The 19,097-nt window shown below is 46.7% G+C and overlaps 1 protein-coding gene across 1 annotated transcript in view; it reads right to left on the reverse strand.

Moving 5' to 3' along the window:
* Positions 1-19,097, reverse strand: part of wdr11 (WD repeat domain 11) — a 158,852-nt gene that overhangs the window by 60,286 nt on the left and 79,469 nt on the right. The window contains exons 12-13 of the mRNA XM_072479339.1: positions 9,150-9,256; positions 679-754 (exon numbers count right to left, since the gene is read on the reverse strand). Of these exons, the coding sequence (XP_072335440.1) occupies positions 679-754; positions 9,150-9,256 (183 nt within the window). The remainder of the gene's footprint in view (positions 1-678; positions 755-9,149; positions 9,257-19,097) is intronic.

A 19,097-nucleotide genomic window follows, 5' to 3' on the forward strand; every position in this document is an offset into this window, starting at 1 on the left:
GCTGGGTCACAGTCTGTGCGGAGTCTGCACGTTCTCCCCGTGTCTGCGTGGGTTTCTTCCGGGTGCTCCAGTTTCCTCTCACAGTCCAAAGACGTGCCGGTTAGGTGGATTGGCCATGCTAAATTGCCCTTAGCGTCCAAAAAGGTTTGGAGGGGTTATTGGGTTACGGGGATAGGGATAGGGTGGAAGTGAGGGCTTAAGTGGGTTGTTGCAGACTCAATGGGCCGAATGGCCTCCTTCTGCACTGTATGTTCTATGTTCTAACACATTTGCTCATCATTTATCTCACAAGGTAACAACATATCTGTGAAACTCTGGAGCTATGCCCTTCATATATATCATCAGGCCAAGATCAATGATAATGTAAGTATCCAGCTCCAGAATGCACAAACAACAGTACTTATTGCAAGACTACATGCCCAGGAATGAACATGCACTAGATTCATAAGTACTGTAATTAGCATGGTGTCTTTTGAATGATTTAGCTATCAATAGGATCAGCCAACAACGTTTTCAAGGTTAAATATCACTGTTCATTTCTATTTCTACATAGGTGATAGCATTGTGAACAGAATAGCAGTGGAGCAAGTGAACAATTTTTAATACAATAAAATCAGAAGGCATGAAAGCTCAAGGTTTACTGGATAACAGAGCATTCTGGACCACAGCCATACTCACTTCAAATGGGACACTTTAATCATTTCTATTGGTGGTTCGTCATTGCCCCGTTCACCTCTAAATGCAATACTTCGTCCTAGGAAGTCAAGTTATTTACAAAGGATCAGAAAAATCAAACCAGATGGAATGGGCAAAAACGAAGTAACTGAACTGCTAAATTTCTTATATCTCAACCGATCCTATTGTAAAAGCAAAATACTGTGGATGCTGGAAATTTGAAATAAATACAGAAAATGCTGGATAAACTCAGCAGGTCTGGCAGCCTCTGTGGAGAGAAACAGAGTTACCATTTGGCCCGTCTACAGAACAGTTATATGCCTGCTGATCAACAGTAACAGAATCAAAACAACACTCCAATGATTTGGTGGAATACTTTACATTGGAGTTATTCCCGAAACCAGAGCATAGTTTTCGAATGGCAATTAAAAAATTACGGGTGGGATTCTCCATTCTCCGAGCTGCATGTTTCTCGGTTCACTGGTGGAAGGATTCTCTATTCCCGCCGCTTGACAACGGGATTTCCCAATGAAGCCACCCCACGCGCCACCAGGAAACCCGTGGGTGCGGGGGGGGTGCTGCTGCCAGAGGGAACAGAGAACCCCAGTGGGCGGAGAATTCCAGCCTACATCTTTAAAAAATATATATTCTATTCCAAAAATGATCAAATTCTTACACACAAAGGCACATAATACAAACAGTTTGTCATTTTCACTGTAATGACCCTAACCCCACTCCCCTCCGCCCAACTGCTGACATAGAACATAGAACTGTATAGCACAGTACTGGCCCTTCGGCCCACGATGTTGTGCCGAACTAGTCTGAAACTAAGATCAAATCAACCTACTCCCAATCATTCTACTGCACTCCATATGCCTACCCAATAACCGCTTGAAAGTTCCTAAAGTATCCAACTCCACTACCATAGCTGGGATTACGTTCCACGCCCCAACCACTTTCTGAGTAAAGAACTTACCTCTGACATCCCTCCTATATCTTCCACCATGAACCTTATAGTTATGCCCCCTTGTAACAGCTACGTCCACCCGAGGAAAAAGTCGCTGAACGTCCACTTTATTTATCCCTCTCATCATCTTATACACCTCAATTAAGTCGCCTTTCATCCTCCTTCGCTCCAATGAGAAAAGCCCTAGCTCCCTCAACCTTTCCTCATAAGACCTACCCTCCAATCCAGGCAGTATCCTGGTAAATCTCCTTTGCACCCTTTCCAATGCTTCCACATCTGACCATGAATAGATCCTTAAAGAAAGTGATGAACGGCATCCACCAGGAATGGAAACTTTCCTCCGACCCTCTCAAGTCATATAGAATCTTTTCCAATCTCAACCATGCTGAGGCATTGGGTGGCGCCACTGACCGCCATGCAAGCAGGATTCATCTCTTGGCCACCAGAGAGGCAAAAGTCAAGACATCAGGCCTGTTCCCCTCAAGTAGCTCCAGCAAGTCTGACACCCCAAAGGTCGCCACTAGTGAGCATGGCTCCAGCTTGACCCCAAAGACCTCCAACATGATCTCAAAAAATGAGACCCAGAACCCAAACAGTTTAGGGCAGGACCGGAACACCTGTGGGTTGTTTGCCGGCCCGAATAAACACTGCTCACACCTGTCCTCCACCCCGGGTTAAGTGCACCCTAAGTACTACTTTAAACTGTTATCAGGCTTAGTCTGGCGCAGGAGGTAAAATTCACCCTGTGCAAGATCTCACTCCACACCGCTCCCTCTAGTCCAAGCCCCAGTTCCTCTTCCCACTTCCCTTCACCTCCTCTAGCGATGCTTTTCCCATCTCCAGCAAACAACCACATATATCAGAGATCGTCTCCTATCGCATCCCGTGATATTATAGTGCCTAACAGTGTAGGTCTCGACAACTGGGGAACGAAAACAGCTCTTTATGAATAAAGTTCCTCACCTGCAAATTCTAAAAGCATTTTCCCTCAGATAATGAAATTTCTCCTCCACCTCCTCCAGTCCCCCAAACCTAGCTTCCACAAACAAATCCCTAAACCTCTCAACTCTCCTGCAAAGAAAATCCATTCCTGACAGTGCAAACCTATGATTACCACAAATTGGCGATGTAATGACATGTTCCCCAGTCCAGAATGTTACCTAAACTGGTCTCAGACTTTTAAGATGCCACTATCACTGGGCTCATTGAGAACTTGGCCGAAGAAAATGGAAGAGGGGCTGTAACCAAAGCCCTTAGACACAATACTACACAAGAGGTTTCATTCATCTGTCCCCACCCTGGCCCTCGAACCACCCTCGCACTTTCCCGATATTCGCCGCCCAGTAATAGAGCATCAGATTTGGTTGTACCAGCCCACCCCATTGTCACCCTCTCTGCAGGAAGGTTCTTCCAATCCTGGGAGTCTTCCCTGCCCAAACAAAGGCAGAGATTAACCTATCAACCCTAATGAAAAAAGATTTAGGTAGGGAGATCGGAGACACTGGAACACCAATAAAAATCTCAGCAGAACGTTCATTTTGACTGTATGTACTCTACCTGACATGGAAAGCAGAAGGGCATCCCACCTCTTGGTGCCCCTTCACTACGTCTACCAGACTGGACAAATTCAGTTTATGTAACAAAGCCCAGTCATGCGCCACCTGAATCCGAGTGCTTAAACTTCGTCTTGGCCAGTTCAAACAGCAACCTCACCGATCTCCCCTCCTCCCCAGGGAATTCGCTGGGAAAATTTTGCTCCTGCTTATATTTAATCTGTACCCTGAAAAAGATCCGAACTTTTCAACAGCTCCATAATTCCTCCCGCACCAGTGAGAGGATCAAAAATGTAGAACAACAAATCGTCCACACAAACATACACCCTGTGCTCTTTACCACACCCCCTCTCCCACGCCAATACCAATACCTCTCCATACTCCTGATGATCTAAGCCCAATGGCCAACGGCTCAAACGCTAACGTGAACAACAATGGGGAATGCGGGCATCACTGTCATGTGCCCCTGTGCACACAAAAATATCCTGATATCACCGCATTGGTCTGGACACTAGCCATGGAGACGTTAAACAGCAGTCTCACCCAGGAGATAATTTTTGGACGAAACTCAAATCGTCCCAAGACCTCGAAGCGGTACCTCCACTCCACCCGATCAAAAGACTTCTCCTCATCTGTGGAGATGATTACCTCCGGCACCTGCTCCATAGAGGATAACATGACCACATTCAAAGCCTCCTGACATTCCACGGCAACTGTCTGGTCCTCAGTGATCACCTCTGGCAAGCACCCCTCCAGACGCTTCGCCTGAACCTTAGTTCATATTTTCGCATCAGTATTTAACAGTGAAATAGGCCTGTAAGACCAACGCTCCAGGGAATTTTTGTCCTTTTCCGGGATCAGAGAGATCGAGACCTGCGGCAATGTGGCCGGCAGTACCCCCCCCCCCTTGACAGAGAGTCCTTGAACATTCCCAGTAAATGCAGCCCCAACAAGGGCAAACTGTTTGTAAAAATCAAACTTTGAGTGGAACACCTGCCCTACCACCCCTTCTCAGTCTTGTCTGATCCCTAACTTTCCAATGTGTCCCCTGCAAGAAGACTACCTTTGCATTCAAACTCCTCAAATGAGTAAACATCCAGGATCTTTTAACCGGACCATTTAACCTCTAACATTCCACATAATCAACCTCTGGATTCCCCCTCCATTAGACTCAGCCATATCCCTCAAACGAGGGCCTCCAACTGACCCCTAACCTACCTCAAATCCAGGCCCACGCAAGATGTCTACCATCCACACCCTCATACAGATCCGTACATAGAGACCCTCGTCGCAAGCATTTTGTCTCAGTCCCGCCCCCCCCCGCCTCGATTACCCACCCAACAACCCTCTCCTCCAAACAACCACTAACCACCCCTCCCAGCTCAGATAGGCACCCACCCCTCCCTCCCCCCAAACACAGAAAATCCATTTTAGCCGAGGCTCATTGTCTTACTCCACAAACAGAACATAAACCACTCCTCCCTCAAACATCTAGCCGCAGCCCTCTCTCCCACTTTGCTTCCGTTAACTAGCATAACAGCTAGCCAGTTGGCTCCCACTTAGCAAGCCAAAGAAAAAACAACCAGAAGTCCAACACCCTCCTTCCCCAGTCCCTTATTCAAAAAGAAAGTACCTACTAGGAAGAAAAAAAAGAGCCGCACCCCTCTTTGACCAGTCAAGCTACCCCAAATTATCCTGCACAAGAGAAAGAAAAAAAACGAGCCCCAAATAACAAAAACACAGACAGTGGCGGGAAATAGGAACAATGACAAACGAAATGCAAAAAAGTCCTAAACATCTTGAAATGAAATGAAAATCGCTTATTGTCACAAGTAGGCTTCAAATGAAGTTACTGTGAAAAGCCCCTAGCTGTCACATTCCGGCGCCTGTTCGGGGAGGCTGTTACGGGAATCGAACCGTGCTGCTGGCCTGCCTTGGTCTGCTTTCAAAGCCAGCGGTTTAGCCCTGTGCTAAACAATCAAGTCTCTCCTAGTCCGTTCCTCCTCACAAAGTAATTTGCCCCCTCCAGCATGTTGAAATAATGTTCCTTGTTTACAAAAGTGACCCACAACCGAGCTGGGTACACCATTCCGAATCGTACCCTATTTTTTTGTAAAGCGCCTGCTTGGCCTTGTCGAACCCAGTTCTGACCCGATGTCCTGGTAAATTCGAATGCAGTGCCCTTCCCAATAAATTTCCCACGTGGCCTTCGCCCATTTTAAGATCCGCTCTTTATCAAGGATACTATGAAGGCGAACTATGACCAACCACGGTGCATCCCCAAATTTTGGCTTCTGTCTTAGTGACCGGTGGTGCCAGTCCACCTCAGGAGGACTTCTGAACATCTTCGTCACAAATTCTGTGGCACTTGTGCCTTAGATTCCCTCCGGTAGTCCGACAATCCGCAAATCTTGGCGCCTGGACTGGTTCTCTTGGATCATAAACCTTGGCCTTCAAAACCTTTTGGGCCACCACCATTAACGCTACCTCAGCTTCAAAACGTCAATCTGGTCGATGTGGTCCATTGTGTAATTTCAAGAAGGAATTAGATTCAGCACTTGGGGCAAAAGGAATCAAGGGATATGGGGGGTAGGGTGTGGGGGAGGTTAGGGTAATGGACTTGATGATCGGCCATGATTTTAATGAATGGCAGAGCAGGCCTGAAGGCCGAATGAATTCCTCCTGCTTCTATTTTCTATGTATGTTTTTATGTATGAAGCCGCTTCTTCCACCTCCAGGATCTTCACGCCCTGCACCTCCAAAGTTCTACCCTCTCCAAAGTAACCTGAAGGGGGGGGGGGCACTGCTATCTCAATCGCCTTGGAAAGATCCTCTACCATCGATTGCCTTTGTTTTTGGAACTCCTCCAGTAGGAACTCCATTTTTACTCAGTTGCCCATAGGGAAGGCGTTGATGATCCGAAGAGCTCCAGCATTTTTTATTTCGCCTCACCACAAGGGACAGCCGAATCTGGTGGGCAACTTTTGTTAGACTTCTGCCTGGTTTTACCCCCTGCAGACATCCCACACCAAGAGACAGGTAAATTACTATTCTATTTTTTTTCCCAAGAATTACACCCTGTAAATTAGGTGACAATGGCCAAAAGCATGTCGCTAAACGAGAGCCACCTTGTACATGACTGCTCACTGCATCGCCACCACCAGAAGTCGCTTACATCAATAGTAATTCCTACTAGTAGATTTAGTACATAAGAACATGTATATATGCATAGAATCGTATTTTTAAAAATCACTCCTTGCGCTTTAACTTATTGAGTCCCTGATATTTGGAGCAGTTTTGTATTGCTATCAGCACTTTGAAAAGCACCCATTTACACAAAGGGTAAATCCTACAGCACTGGCAGCAATATAGAAAACAACAGCTGCTGAAAGTCAAAGCTTCCAAGAGGCTATTGACTTTTTGTGCAAAGCTAAGTAAAAATTGCCATTGCTATATGCTCAGAAATAAGAACAGGCTTTAAAACTAAAGGTGGCTATTTACGCAGTTCACTGCTCCTTTTGAAACAGTGGTGTTGCTTCCAAGTTCATAGCTGCATCTAGCAGCGCTGCTAGGCAAATGCAACAAAATTTGTGCTTAAATTGGTATAATGAATTATTAATACGTTTTTGCCAATTGCTAGTGTTTTAAAAAACAGTTTAGAAATGTTGCAAGATACCATATGAGCCCTCAAGTTTCAGTTATGTTAATTATGGTATGTTTTAAATTAAACCCACAACGATCTTCAAACATGGCTGTTGCTGTACCATTTTAGGCAGAAGTTTTATTCTTGCTTTATGAATCCCTGCCTATCGCCCAGAACAGATGAAAACGGGAAATGATCCGAGTGTGCACCAAACTTTGGATAGGAAAGAATGTGAAATCATACTGGGTAGTTTGAAGATAAATTAATATGCAACATAATTAAATAGAAGACTTCCAACTACACCATTAGAATAACCATTCTAGAAACATATATGCATACACATAGGAATTAAGAGCAGAATAGGCCATTCAGTTTGCCATTTGGTAAGATCACATCTGACATATTTGTGGCATCAACTCTACTATCCTGTATGCCCCTTATAACGCTTTGACTGTAACTTCTGAATTAAAACAAAAAAACCTTCTCTGTAATATGAAAAATAGCTTGCACGTTGGAAAACCTCCCACTTTAATCTAAATACAGAAAAATCCATAAAGTTACAATAACTTTTCTGGAATATGAAAAAATGTTTTACAAATTGGACAACTTCCCATTTTCTACCCAAACACAAAAAATCCATTAAGTTACAATAGCTCTGTAAATCTGAAAGCACATTATAAGCATTATGAATGTTGCAATACAACAAGGCTTAATAGATTTCTACGACATTAACCTACTGAAATATCGATAAAATATATTTCATGGACACAGTAGTTAAAGTATTTTCTTCTATGGTGAAGACCATTCCAGATTACTTCAAATATATTCGATTGACATTTAATTTTCTCTCTGCAAGGCTGTTCTGCACATTAAAAATGAGAACTCACTTGATTAAAATGATTAATACCACAGTTAAAGAAATTATACTGCTACGTCTGAACTAAACATAAGTTGAGGCTCCAACATTGCTTGCAGTATGTATTCTCTAGCACAACACAGGAAACAGAACATTAAAAAAGGCATTTCCAGCATCTCTCTGCAGTTCAATATCTAATTGTACAAATTGGCCGGATTTGAATGCAACTTAAACAAAGAAAGAGACTCCTTGGATCTAACTGTAGTCATCATTCTTTGAACAGGACGGCACGCTGTTATAGTGGTTAGCACTGCTGCCTCACAGCGCCAGGGACCCGGGTTCAATTCCAGTCTTGGGTGACTGTGTGGAGTTTGCACTTTCTCCCAATAGCTGTGTGACCACTTGGTGGTCCTCCGGGTGCTCCGGTTTCCTCCCACAGTTCAAAGATGTGTAGGTTAGGTGGATTGGCCATTCAAAATTATCCCTCAGCATCCAGGGTTGTGCAGGTTAGGTGGGTTTACAGGGAGAGGACGAGAGTCTGGTTCGGGTGCTCTTTCAGAGGGTCGGTGCAGAGCCGATGAGCCGAATTGCCTCCTTCTGCACAGTAGGGATTCTATGATTCTAGGTGAGTCAATCTCCAGTGGAGTTTCGCACGTGCAGTTAAGACCAGTGAAGTATTCAGGCCAAGCATTTGGCATTTGAAGGCTGGTGTGATAATTGGAACCAGGCAGATGGAGAGAGGGGGAGGGGAAGTGAAAGTGCAGTTGGAAGAGAAAGGAGGAGAAACAGTAGGAAAGAAGAAAAGGACGGGCGGATATGAGAATGGTGAAGTGAAAAAAGAAATTTAGAGTTGGTGAAGAGTGAGGGGAAAAGGAGTGAGGCACAGAAAAGGAGGGACGAAGTGGGAGGGGAGGAAGTGTCGGATGAAGCATGGAATGGACAACAAACTACGTGTATGTCTCAATGGTCCTTCTGTAGAACAAGAAGTCATGGATATATAATTTGCAAATGGACAAAGATACATCCTGATGTAACTGCATTTAGGTTCCATCTACTGATCGTCCCCTCCCTTACACTTTTTTGTATCCATGAGGCACTGGACAGGAACAATATGAATCTGAGGCAGGAAAGCTTCATGAGTAGAAACACAAAACTCGAATCATAGAAGAGTAAATTCAAAATACTTCAGAGAAATTTTGCTACAAATTCACTATACTGGAGGGATAATTAATTATTGTGGCCTAAAAAGCTACATCTGCAACTAAAAGGAACTGATCATATAACCTCTTATTAAGCAACGACATTTCTACATCGAGATCCTTCAATTCTGTAATTTTGTCAAAGAACTGCTAAGCTTGTCGAACCTATGAAAATAATTCAAAAAGCAACTGTTCTCCCATCAACAAAGTTCAGCTGTGCATAATATCATGTAAGCAACGTTTCTGTTCTCCTGACCTGTTGGTAGATCAACTAGCTGCAGTTCATTCCGTACTAAACCCAGGTTGTTTGGTGTTGAGGTGGCAAAAGAAAGAAAACTGGCCAGGCCTGCCCACTCAATGCCCCTGTAGAAAATTCAAAAACAAAGATTTAAACAGCTAACTTGAACATAATCTCAATTCTTACCATAAAGCAATTAAATACATATTAATGAGTTCAGCTATACGAAGGTTATTGAAGTTAGTAACTGCATTAACCTCTTACTGTGCTGTACCTACAGCATATTTGAAATAACAGTAACTTGTATTTATAGAGCACCCTCGATGCAGTAAAACATCTCAAAGCATTTAACAGGGGCATTATCGAATGAGGCAATTGCCACATAATAGTCACAGCACCCAGCAAGTTTCTTTATTAATGCTTGAATCCAAAAAGCGGCTTACAGAAACATTTTACAACTGTCTAGGCAGTAAAGGCCTGGCTATCGCATTTGTAATGTTGGCAGAACTTTCAGAATTTACCATCATAGCCCCGTGAAACTGACTGCTATTTCTAGCACATGCGCATTGAAACGCTGGCATGTGATTCCTTCCTCCTCCTCAGGGTGTCCCGGTGGAAGTCATCACAGATGGCAATCTTTAAAAATCACTGTTCCGAAAGATATCTCGGTTAAAGATCTCTGTAAAAGATGCAGCTTGCTAATGAGGTGTAACTGAGTTTTTGTTTAGGTCGCACATGGGCAAAGAAACCTCCTGATTACCACGTACCACCCATCTCAGCTGATGAATCGGTGTTCCTCCAAACTGAATATCATCACTTGCACGAGGCTCTGAGAATGGCACAGGCACAGCATCCACTCCGGATGGACTTCACTGTCCATCACCAAGACTGGCTCGGTAGCATCACTACTGACTGAGCCGCTCAAGTGCTAAAAGACATAGCTACTAGATTGGATCTGTGGTAGTTGGTGCAGGAACCAACAGGAGGGGAAAAAGTGCTTGACCTCACCCTCACCAACCTGGCTGCCCCAGATGCATTTGTCCATGGCAGTATTGGTAAAAGTGACCACTGCAGAGTCCTTGTGGAGACCAAGTCCCGTCTTCACATTGAGGATACACTCCATTGTGTTGTGTGGCATTACCACTGTACAAAATGGGATATATTTAGAACAGATCTAGCAACATAAGGTTGGGAAACCATGAAGTGCTGTGGGCCATCAGCAGAAGCACAATTATATTCAATCACAAACTGTAACCTCATGGCCCGGCATATCCCCCACTCTAGCATTACCAGCAAGCCAGGGGATCAACCCTGGTTCAATGAAGAATGCAGGATGGCATGCCTAAAAATGAAGCGTCACCCTGCTGAAGCAACACAGGACGACGTTTCATAATAAAACAGCATAAGCAGTAAGCGATTCCACATCTAACTGATCAAATCGAAGCTCTCCAATCTTGCCACAACCAGTCATGAATGGTGGCGGACAATTAGACAACTCACTGGGGGGATGAGGCTCCACAAATATCCTCATCCTCTAAAATGGGGATCCCAGGACATCAGTACAAAAGGCAAGGTTAAAGCAGTTGCACAGCAATCTTCAGCCAGAAGTGTCAAGTGGTTGATCCATCCAAGCCTCCTCCATAAGCCCCCAGCATCACAGATGCCAGTCTTCAGCAAATTCATTTCATGTCACGTGAAATCAAGAAACGGCTGAAGGCAATGGATACTGCAACGGTTATGGGCCCTGACAATATTGGCAATAGTACTGAAGACTTGTGCTCTAGAACTTGCCACACCCTTAGCTATACCATTCTAGTACAGCTACAACACTGACATCTACCCAGCAACGTGGAAAATTGCAGGTATGTTATGTACACAAAAAGCAGGACAAAAACGGGGACTTCTGTTGGCAGCTATGAGGGAGTAAGTTGCACACTTGATGGCTCCCTCTCTGGTCGGACTTTTGGACCTTTTCCCCCGACTTTTTTGCGCTTTTAAGCGCTGGATTGGAAAGTAATAGCACTCAGGCACTGAATCCATACAGAGGTGTATGGAACTAAGAGGTAGGAAGGATCACAAACAGCTGAAGAAGTGGACAAGCAAGGGCAATGGGGAGGCTGTGAGGGAAACCAATATGGCCGATGTCCAGATCCGGGCACCGCCAGCTCAACCGACATGGAGCACCTGTTGCAGGTTATGCAGGAGAACTTCCTAGCACTGAAAAGTGATCATTTGGAACCGCTCCAGAAATCGTTTGACTGAATGGAGAAAAGGCTGGATGTCCAGGCTGAGAACATCCAGGAGCTGGAGAAGACGGTGGAGGAGCAGGTGGACTTTCAAACGGTGGCGGACATGGTCATTTGAAGGTTGAGAGACCAACAAAAAATGCTCCTGGAAAAGCTGGAGGGCCTGGAGAACAGGTCTCGCCGGCAGAATTTAAGAATCGTTGGCCTCCCGGAGGGGGCCGAGGGGCTGGATGCTGCCGCGTATGTGGCAGATATGTTCCAGAAGCTGCTGGGGAATGAGGTGTTCCCTCGCCCGCTGGAGGTGGACAGGGCACATAGAGCGCAGGTGAGGCAGCCGCGGCGAAGCACAGGTTCCTGGATACGGAGCAGGTTCTTCAATGGGCCAAGAGCACGCGGAGCTGCAACTGGGACAATAGCACCCTGTGCGTTTACCAAGACCTGAGCGTAGAGGTGGCCAGAAGGAGGGCAGGCTACAGGCAAGTTAAAGAGATTTTATATAAGCAGGTGAAATTAGGGCTGCTCTATCCAACGCAACTGTGGGTTACGCACGAGGGCCAGGACCATTATTTTGAGGAACCCGAGGAGGTGATGGACTTTGCAAAGAGGCAAGGGCTGGTCCAGAGCTGAGGACTCTTGGACGTGTGTTGGAACTTTGAATTCTTTCTCTCTTGTTTCTGAGAGATGCCTACATGTTTTTCCATGCTTTTGTATCTTGTTCTTTGTGCTTTTTGTCTTTTTTCTCTTCATGTCTCTTTTTCGCTTTTGTGTTTGAGTTTTGTTAGAAAAAGAGAATTGTTAGAATGGGTCGGATATGGAGGGTGTTTTGCGGGGAATTTTTGCGATCCCTTTCTGCGTTGGATAGGAAGGGTTGACAGTGCCTGATATTTCGTTTTGTATGACTTAAATTGCACTATTGTTGGGACTGGCTCTGTCCTGTTTAGAGTATTTGTGCAAGCAGGGTTGATTTGGGGAAGTGGTGTGGATGGGCCAGGGGGAGGGGAGCCAGAGAACAATAGGCGAGAGACTCGCTGGCGCCGGAGTTGGGAGCCACCAGGCTAGCTGGGTGGGCTAGTCAACGGAAGCCAGGTGGGGGGTGTTCATTTAGCTAGTTTATGTCAGGGGTTAGGTTATAGGGTGGTGTTGCTAGGTGGGGAGGGAGGGGGGGGGGGGGGGGGGGGGGTATAGGTCTGCTGAAGATGTTGGAAATTGGGCATGGTAACAGTGAGGTGGTCAGGGGTGGAGGCGGCCAGGAGGCGGGCCAGAAGAAGCGCGACACATGGCTTGGGGGATGGCCAAAGAAAGGAGATGGCTGATCGGCAAAGGGTGGGGGGGGGGGGGGGGGGGGCAGGTGCCCTCTGACCAGGCTGATCACCTGGAATGTTAGAGGGCTAAACGGGCCAGTCAAGAGGGCACGTGTGTTCGCGCATTTACGGGTTTTGAAGCCGGACGTAGTCATGTTACAGAAGACTCATCTGAAAGTGGCTGAGCAGGTCAGATTAAGGAAGGGCTAGATTAGTCAGGTCTTCCATTCGGGGCTCGACACTAAGACCAGGGGAGTTGCGAACTTGATCAACAAGCGGGTCCAATTCGAGGTGGAGGGCACAGTTGTGGACGGGGCTGACAGATTTATTACATTTAGGGGTAAGCTCGAGGGGGTGAGAGTAGTCCTGGTCAATGTATATGCCCCTAATTGGGATGACATAGATTTTGTTAAGAGGTTGCTGGGGAAGATCCTTGACTTGGACTCTTGCAAACTGATCATGGGTGGGGACGTTAACACAGTTCTTGATCCTGGCCTGGACCGGTCGTGTTCAAAAACGGGTAGGGTGCCAGCGATGGCAAAGGAACTGAGAGGGTTCATGAAGCAAATGAAGCTGACCCATGGAGATTTAGTCCGCCGGCAGCGAAGGAGTTTTTGTTCTATTCTCACGTCCACAAGGTGTATTCCCGAATCGATTTCTTTATCATGAGCAGGGACTTGCTGACAGGGATGACGGGTGCAGAATATTCGGCAATTACCATCTTGGACTATGCTCCGCACTGGGTTGATCTGCAGATTTGCAAAGATAGCTTTCAGCGCCCACAATGGAGGCTGGAAGTTGGGCTGCTGGCGGACAGGGCGGTGTGTGAGAGGCTGAGGAAATGCATGCATAATTACCTGCAGGTAAATGATACTGGAGACGTCTCAGCAGCGGTGCTCTGGGAGGCGCTGAAGGCAGTGGTGAGAGGGGAGCTGATTTCAATCCAAGCCCATAGGGACAGGACAGACAGGGCAGAAACGGACTGACTGGTTAAGGAAATTTTACGGACGGACAGGAGCTATGCGGAGTCCCCGAGGCCAGAGTTACTTCGGAAACGACAGAGGCTGCAGACCGAGTTTGGGGTGTTGTCTACAGGGAAGGTCGTAGAGCAGTTTAGAAGGGCAAAGGGCGCAATATACGACTGAACAAGGTGTTTAGGAACTGCTATAGCAAGCTGTACATATTGGAACCCCCCACTGGACCGGAGGGGATGAGATGCCTTTTGGACAGACTGACCTTCCCAAGAGTAGGTAGGGGGTTGATAGACGGGCTGGGGGCCCCGATCAGGACCGAAGAATTTCTGGGGGGGCCTGAAGGTCATGCAGTCGGGTAAAGCTCCGGGGCCGGACGGATACCCGGTGGAGTTTTATAAAAAGTTTTCCAAGATAGTGGGGCCGGTGCTGGTCAGGGTGTTCAACCCTGAGGCAAGAGACAGAGGGGCCTTACCCCCGACGTGTCGCAGGCCACTATCTCACTTATACTGAAACGGTATAAAGACCCGGAGGCATGTGGGTCCTATAGACCGATCTCTGATTAACGCAGACGCTAAGTTACTGGCCAAGATCTTGGCGTCTAGAATTGAGGACTGTGTACCGGACGTGATTGCGGAGGATCAAACGGGTTTGTAAAGGGCAAGCAACTGGTGGCCAATTTAAGGAGGCTGCTCAATGTGATTATGATGCCCCCGGAGAGCAGGGAGGCAGGGGTAGTGGTAGCAATGGATGCCGAAAAGGTTTTAGACCGGGTTGAGTGGGACTATTTATGAGAGGTGCTGGGACGTTTTGGGTTCGGGGTGGGATTCATTGACTGGGTTAGGCTGCTATATCAGGCCCCAGAGGCTAGTGTGAGGACGAACAGGACGACATCTGACTACTTCAGACTGCATCGCGGGACTAGACAGGGATGCCCCCTCTCCCCACTGCTGTTTGCGCTGGCTATAGACCGCTGGCAATTGCTCTAAGAGCTTCAAGGGACTGGAAAGGGCTGGTCCGGGGCGCAGTGGAACATAAAGTCTCGTTATACGCGGATGACCTGCTGTTATACGTGTCAGACCCAATGGCAGGGATGGACGGAATCATGGAAACCCTGAAGGAATTTGGTCGGTTCTCAGGATATAAATTGAACATGGCAAAGAGCGAGATGTGGGTAGTGCAGGCGAGAGGTCAGGAGAGTAGGCTGAGGGGGCTGCCGTTCAGGCTGGTAGGAGAAAGCTTCAGATATTTAGGGATACAAGTCGAGCAAGACTGGGGTAAGTTGCATAAGCTAAACTTGTCCCAGTTATTGGAGCAAGTGAGGGACGAGTTTCAGAGATGGGATGCGCTCCCGCTGTCATTGGCGGGGAGAATGCAGACGGTGAAGATGTCGATTCTCCCGAGGTTCTTGTTCATATTTCAGTGACTCCCCATTTTCATTCCGCGGTCTTTCTTTAAGAGTCTAGATAAAATTATCCTGGGATTTGTTTGGGCGGGAAAGTCCCCACGGGTGAGGAAGGCGATCTCGAGAGGAACCGAGGGGATGGGGGGCTGGCGTTGCCAAACTTTAGCAACTACTACTGGGCAGCTAACATAGCCATGGTAAGGAAATGGATGGTGGGTACGGGGGAGGTGTGGGAGTGGATGGAGGCTTCTTCGTGCAGGGGCACCAGCTTGGCAGCTTTGGTTACGGGGCCTCTGCCGCTCTCGCCGGCACGGTACTCCACCAGCACAAGAGTGGTGGCGGCTCTACCGGATCTGGGGCCAGTGGAGGAGGCATACAGGGGAGGTGAGAGCATCGGTTTGGTCCCCAATCTGCGGTAACCACCGATTTGCCCCGGGGAATATGGACGGTGGGTTCCAATTGTGGCGGAGGGTGGGGATTGCGAGGATGGGCGATCTGTTCCTGGAAGGGAGCTTCCCGAGCATGAGGGTGTTGGAGGAGAAGTTCGGGCTGGCGAGAGGGAATGATTTCAGGTACTTGGAGGTGCGGGATTTCGTACGCAGACTGGTACCATCCTTCCCACGCCTCCCACCAAGGGGGATCCAGGGCAGGGTAGTTTCCAGAGGAGAGGTGGGAGGGGGGAGAGTCTCCGACATTTATAAAGACCTAATGGGAGCAGAGGAGGCACAGACTGAAGAACTGAAGTTTTAGTGGGAGGAGGAGCTCGGGGGGGGGGGGGGGGGGGGAGAGGGGGTGAAGATAGAGGACGGCATATGGACAGACGCTTTGAGTAGAGTAAACACGACCGCAACATGTTCCAGGCTCAGTCTGATCCAGTTCAAGGTCGTACATTGGGCCCACATGACGGTGGCCCGGATGAGCAAATTCTTTGGGCTGGAGGGCAATGTGCTGGATGTGCCGGAGGACCAGCGAACCATGTACACGTGTTCTGGGCGTGTCCTAAACTAAGGGGGTACTGGCAGGGATTCGCGGACATCATGTCCCGGGTATTGAAAACTAAGGTAGCAATGAGTCCTGAGGTGGCAATTTTTGGGGTTTCGGAGGACCCGGGAGTCCAGGAGGAGAAAGAGGCCGACGTCTTGGCCTTTGCTTCCCTGGTAGCCGGGCGATGAATACTGTTGGCATGGAGGGACCCAAAGCCCTCGAAGTCTGAAGTATGGCTTTCGGACATGGCAAGCTTCTCGGGCTGGAGGAAATTAAGTTCACCTTGAGAGGATCGCTGTCAGGGTGGCAGCCATTCGTTGACTTCTTCGCGGAGATTTAATCGTCAGCAGGGGTGTGGGGAGGGGGGAGGGGGGGTTAGAGTAGCGTAGAGTAGGGGGTTGCTTAGGCAGGTCCTTGGGAGAGGGGAGACAATGCTTGCATTGTGTCTTATTTGCTTTTTGTACACTACGGTATAATGTTGCTGTTTTATATGCCAAAAATAAGTCAATAAAATTGTTTATTAAAAAAAAAGCAGGACAAAAACAACCCAGCTAATTACTGCCCCATCAGTCTACTCTTGGTCATCAGCAAGTGATGGAAGGGGTCAGCAACAGTGCTATCAAGTGACACTTGCTTAACAATAACCTGCTCACTGATGCTTAGTTTGAGTTTCACCAGGATAACTTAGCTCCTGACTGCACGGTAACACTGTTGCTTCACAGCGCCAATGTCCCAGGTTCAATTCCCGGCTTGGGTCACTGTCTGTGCGGAGTCTGTACATTTTCCCCGTGTCTGCATGGGTTACCTCCAGGTGCTCCTGTTTCCTCCCACAAGTCCCAAAAGAAGTGCTATTAGGTAATTTGGACATTCTGAATTCTTACTCAGTGTACCTGAACAGTCATGGAGGGAGGCGACTCGGGGATTTCCGCAGTAACTTCATTGCAGTGTTAATGTAAGTCTACTTGTGATAATAATAAAGATTATTATTAATTACAATCTTGGTTCAAACATGAACAAAAGGTTTGAACTCCAGGCATGAGGAGAGAGGACTGTCCTTGGCATCAAGGCCACATTTGGCAGCCATGATGTGGAGATGCCGGCGTTGGACTGGGGAGAGCACAGTAAGAAATCTTACAACACCAGCTTAAAATCCAACAGGTTTGTTTTTGAATCACTAGCTTTCGAAGCACTGCTCCTTCCTCAGGTGAACTGAGGAACACTCTCACCCGAGGAAGGAGCAATGCTCCGAAAGCTAATGATTCAAAAACAAACCTGTTGGACTTTAACCTGGTGTTGTAAGACTTCTTACATTTGACAGAGTGTAGCATCAAGGAGCCCGAGCAAACCTAGAATCATGGAGTCATACCTACCACAAAGGAAGATGATAGTGGTTGTTGGGAGGGGAGTGTCCAAGGCCCAAACATCTTCAGCTACTTCATTAATACCTTCCTTCCATTATAAGGTTAGAGGTGAGTTGTTCACTGATGACTGCACAACATTCGGCATCATTCTCGACTCCTCAAATATTGAAGTAGTCCATGTCCACATGCATCAAGACCTGGGCAATATCCAGGCTTTGACTGATAAGTGGCAAAACATTTGTGCCATACCAGTACCAGACATTGACTATCTCCAACAAGAGAAAGTCTAACCATCTGTCTTTGATATTCAATGGCATTACAATCATTGAATTGCCCACTGTTAACATTTTAGGGGTTACCATTGACTAGAAACTGAACTGGACTAGCCAAATAAATACTGTGGCTACAACAGCAGATCAGAGGCTAAGGATCCTGCGGCAAGTGGCTCACCTCCTGACTCCTGTCACCATCTACAAGTACAAAAACATTCAAGAAGCTTGAAACCATTTAGGACCAAGCTGCCCACTTGATTGCCACCCTATCCACATTCAATCCCTCCACCACCAACGCACAGCAGCAGCAATTTGTGCCATCTACACAATGCACTGCAGGAACTCATAAAGGCTCCTTAGACAGCAGCTTCCAAACCCACGACCACTCAAAAGATGTGCTGTTCGGTAATTTGGACATTCTGAATTCTCCCTCAGTGTACCTGAACAGGCGCCCAAGTGTGGCGACTCAGGGATTTTCACAGTAACTTCATTGCAGTTTTAATGTAAACCTACTTGTGACACTAAGGAAGATTATTATTAAAAAAGGACAAAGGCAGCCGACACATGGGAACACCACCACCTCCAAGCCACTTGCCATGCGGACTTGGGAGATATATCGCCATACCTACATTGTCACTGTGTCAAACTCCTGGAACTCCATCCTTAACAAAACTGTGTGTCTACCTGCACCACGGACTGCAGCGATTCAAGGCGGCAGCTCAACTCCATTTTCTCAAGGGTAATTATGGACGAGCAGTAAATGCTAGCATAGCCAGCGAAACCCACAACTCTTGAATGAATTTAAAAATGAATTGATTAACAACTTTTCTAGCCTCTTACATTTGTATGTCAATTTTTTCCACGATGATAAAACAATCCATAGCTTAATATAACATTTTTACATAGATTCTTCCACTTCAAATGTATTTGTCCCAATCTTTATATTGCTCTCTGTAAAATTTCAAAAATGTCAAGGACGGGAGAGAACAAATAAAAGGGAAGCACAGGATTAGAGAGAAAAAACGAATTAAGATTGCCTAAGTAACAAGGAGAGAAACCAAATATGCGGAAATCTAGAAAAATGCTCAAGAATAATGAACATTTAACTGACCACACAATTTATTTATACCAGGAAATATCCTTCTGGAAAGTGACAGGTCAGCAGCTGCAGACCCCAAATTGTTATCGAAAATCATATAAAATCGACTTTTAATTGATTTAGATTATCTGACCCTCCTGCTACAGGGTTGGTAATTTGAATTAATAGCCTAATCTATGCCATTTAATACTTTGTAATCCTTGATGAGGCTCTCCCTAATCTTACTTTTTCTAGATTGTACAATTTAAAGTTCCTTAGCTGTTTCTCAATTTATCATATTTACACTTGGATCAAGAGTGACATGGATTACTAAAGACTCTTACAAAA

The sequence above is a fragment of the Scyliorhinus torazame genome, chromosome 16 (genome assembly GCF_047496885.1).
Source record: "Scyliorhinus torazame isolate Kashiwa2021f chromosome 16, sScyTor2.1, whole genome shotgun sequence".
NCBI lineage: Eukaryota > Metazoa > Chordata > Chondrichthyes > Carcharhiniformes > Scyliorhinidae > Scyliorhinus > Scyliorhinus torazame.